This window comes from Trifolium pratense, linkage group LG2 (assembly GCF_020283565.1).
Source record: "Trifolium pratense cultivar HEN17-A07 linkage group LG2, ARS_RC_1.1, whole genome shotgun sequence".
Taxonomy (NCBI): Eukaryota; Viridiplantae; Streptophyta; class Magnoliopsida; order Fabales; family Fabaceae; genus Trifolium; species Trifolium pratense.
Window position 1 is genome coordinate 52,218,086 of NC_060060.1, and position 2,940 is coordinate 52,221,025.

At 32.5% G+C, this 2,940-nt stretch overlaps 1 protein-coding gene across 1 annotated transcript; it reads left to right on the forward strand.

The window, feature by feature from the left end:
* Window positions 1-460: 460 nt before the first annotated feature.
* LOC123909544 (protein JINGUBANG-like) lies at window positions 461-1,812 on the forward strand. The gene has a single exon (XM_045960404.1). The coding sequence runs from the start codon at window positions 486-488 to the stop codon at window positions 1,716-1,718; it is 1,233 nt and encodes a 410-aa protein (XP_045816360.1). The 5' UTR covers window positions 461-485; the 3' UTR covers window positions 1,719-1,812.
* Window positions 1,813-2,940: the final 1,128 nt, after the last annotated feature.

The window sequence follows — 2,940 nt, forward strand, 5'->3', positions numbered from 1 at the left end:
ATGTTATTTGGTTTTGGCATTACTAATTCAATTGGTGAGTTGTGTGTTAACATTGCAGATCCAAATACATCTCAGTCATTTTAATTTTATCATATTTATTTATAGACATTTTTCGATGTTATGCTATTAAACATTGTTAGTTTGTTCACATATTTACATACATAGAGTGGAGGGATCAAAGTTCGAACTTGATCATGGGTGGCGTCCAATCCAATAATTTTGATGCCTATATATATCTGTTGAACTAAGATTTGTGGAGTCATCCTTTTCAATTTTAACGGTATAAAATTTGTGTTACTTTTTATGTATTCTTTTTTAAAAAGCTTTACTGAGCAATAAATACCACTAAAACTCACATACATAACTGCTGCGTGCGAAGTCTACGTCAAATATCCATCCTCCAACAATATATATATATATATAATATTAACCATTTCTCTTTCTGCCATACCATCTTTGATTTCACTTACCTTACCATATGAATCATGGAATATCACTATGACAGTGGCTCTTCCTCATCTCATTCCAACCACTACCTTCAACAAACTGGGTCAACGTCCCTCACTTCACAACGCAGCCTCCTCTCAGTTCCTTCCCTCAACAACACTCACCACCACCACCACCACCACAATTACCACCTCATCACAACCCTCAAAAACCACCATTACACATCCTCTCTTACCCTCTTTGGCAAATTCCTCCTCACTGGTTCATCAGACAGAGAAATCACAACCTGGAACAGAACAACCTCTGATGAAGAACAACAAAACTCGGAAAACAACGTAGTAATTGCAGGAAAAGGTGCTGTTAAATCTTTAGTAATTCAATCAAATACAAACACTCTTTTTAGTGCTCATCAAGATCACAAAATCCGCGTATGGAAATTAACAAATGATCAAAAGAAATACACCCATTTAGCAACACTTCCTACACTTGGTGACCGTGCTTCCAAAATCTTAATCCCCAAAAACCATGTTCAAATTCGTAGACATAAAAAATGCACATGGGTTCATCATGTTGACACTGTTTCTTCACTTGCTCTGTCTAAAGATGGAAACTTATTATACTCTGTTTCATGGGACAGAACAATCAAAATCTGGCGAACTAAAGATTTCACTTGTTTAGAATCAATAACAAACGCACACGACGACGCCATTAACGCCATTGTAGTTTCTTATGATGGTGTTGTTTACAGTGGATCAGCAGATAAAAGAATCAAAATTTGGAAGAATCATCAAGGTGGTGATGATGATGATGATGATTATAAGAAACAAAAACAGAAACATTCTCTTTTTGATACCTTAGAGAAACATAACTCTGGAATCAATGCTTTGGTTTTAAGCAGTGATGAATCTATTTTATATTCTGGTGCTTGTGATAGATCAATATTGGTTTGGGAGAAAGAAGTTAATGATGATGGAAGAATGGTTCTAATGGGTGCCTTAAGAGGACATAAAAGTTCAATATTGTGTTTAGCTGTTGTGTGGGATTTGGTGTGTAGTGGTTCTGCTGATAAAACCATAAGAATTTGGAGAGGTGTTGGAAGAGAGTATTTTTGTTTGTCTGTTTTGGAAGGACATCAAGGTTCAATTAAGTGCTTAACTGCAGTGGTTGAAAATTGTGATACCTCTGAATCAGAAGATGCATCTTTTTTAGTCTATAGTGGTAGTTTGGATTGTGACATTAAGGTTTGGCAGATTTTTGTTCCTGCTGAGTGAAGAATCAAGATTTATTGTCAATTTTTCGTCTTAATCCTCTAGTTAATTCATTTTCGAATTACAAGTTAGAATTATGATTTGCTCTGTTTGTCTCATGGGAGCAAGAATGAATAACAGAATAACCATAAATCTTTTTGAGTTCCTTCCTTCCCCCAATCCATCTCACGCACAACTCAATCACATTGAGGAAAACATTATACACTTTTTTTACATTACCAATGTCATTAAATTTATATTATGGTTATTCACTCTTGCAAGTAAAATAAAACAATTCAAAATTTAACAAAAATGATAAATTTATGTTGATATCGGTAATGTAAAGGAGTAGCTTAAAACTTTTTAATAGTATTAGACCAAATTAAAACCTAAAATAAAAATAAGAAATCAAATATGTAATTAAACCTATAAACAACATACATATTCCCCTATCTAAAGAGTTGCATATTTTACTTGGCAAAGTGGTGAGAATTCACACAAAACCCAAAAAAGATGGACTCATCTCAAAAACACAATTTTGTGGACTTTGAGATTGCAACAAAAAAAAAATGTATTTTTTAAATTTTGTATAAAATAAAGAACATAAATGTTTGACGTTGGATGTGAAGACAAGCTTCTAGATTGAAGTTATTTTGATGAAGACAAATATATGAAAAAAAAAAAAAAAAAGATTGATTATGTTCAAGTGCTCAAGGTTGAAGAAATTCAATTTATCACATGAAGATTTTGATCAAGTTATGGGGAATAATCTTAGGTACAATATGCAATTCATTGTTATAAGCTTTAGGTGCTCAAAAACTTTCATCTAAACCTTTCTAAAGTTACTATAATAATGTTGCATGATTCCCATCCAAAAAGGTTTTAACTTAGAATTTTTTCAAGTTTTTTAAGCAGGTAAATCGATTTACCTAAACAGGGAAATCGATTTACCTACAGTCTGTTGTTTCTAAAATGCTGTTTTTCAAAGAGGGAAATCGATTTACCTTGACAGGGAAATTGATTTACCAACACTCTGTTGCTGAATTTTTGACAGGTAAATCGATTTACCTCTGCATCCTTTTAAAAATTCTGATACGTAAACACACATTTTCATTATTATACCTCTTCCAAATCATTGCAATTGTATTTTCAAAGAGGTATCATTTTCTATATAAATATACATCAGAATTTTCTCAAAAACAAGGAATCACTTTCATTAACTTTTTATAACAATTCTCTCTACAAA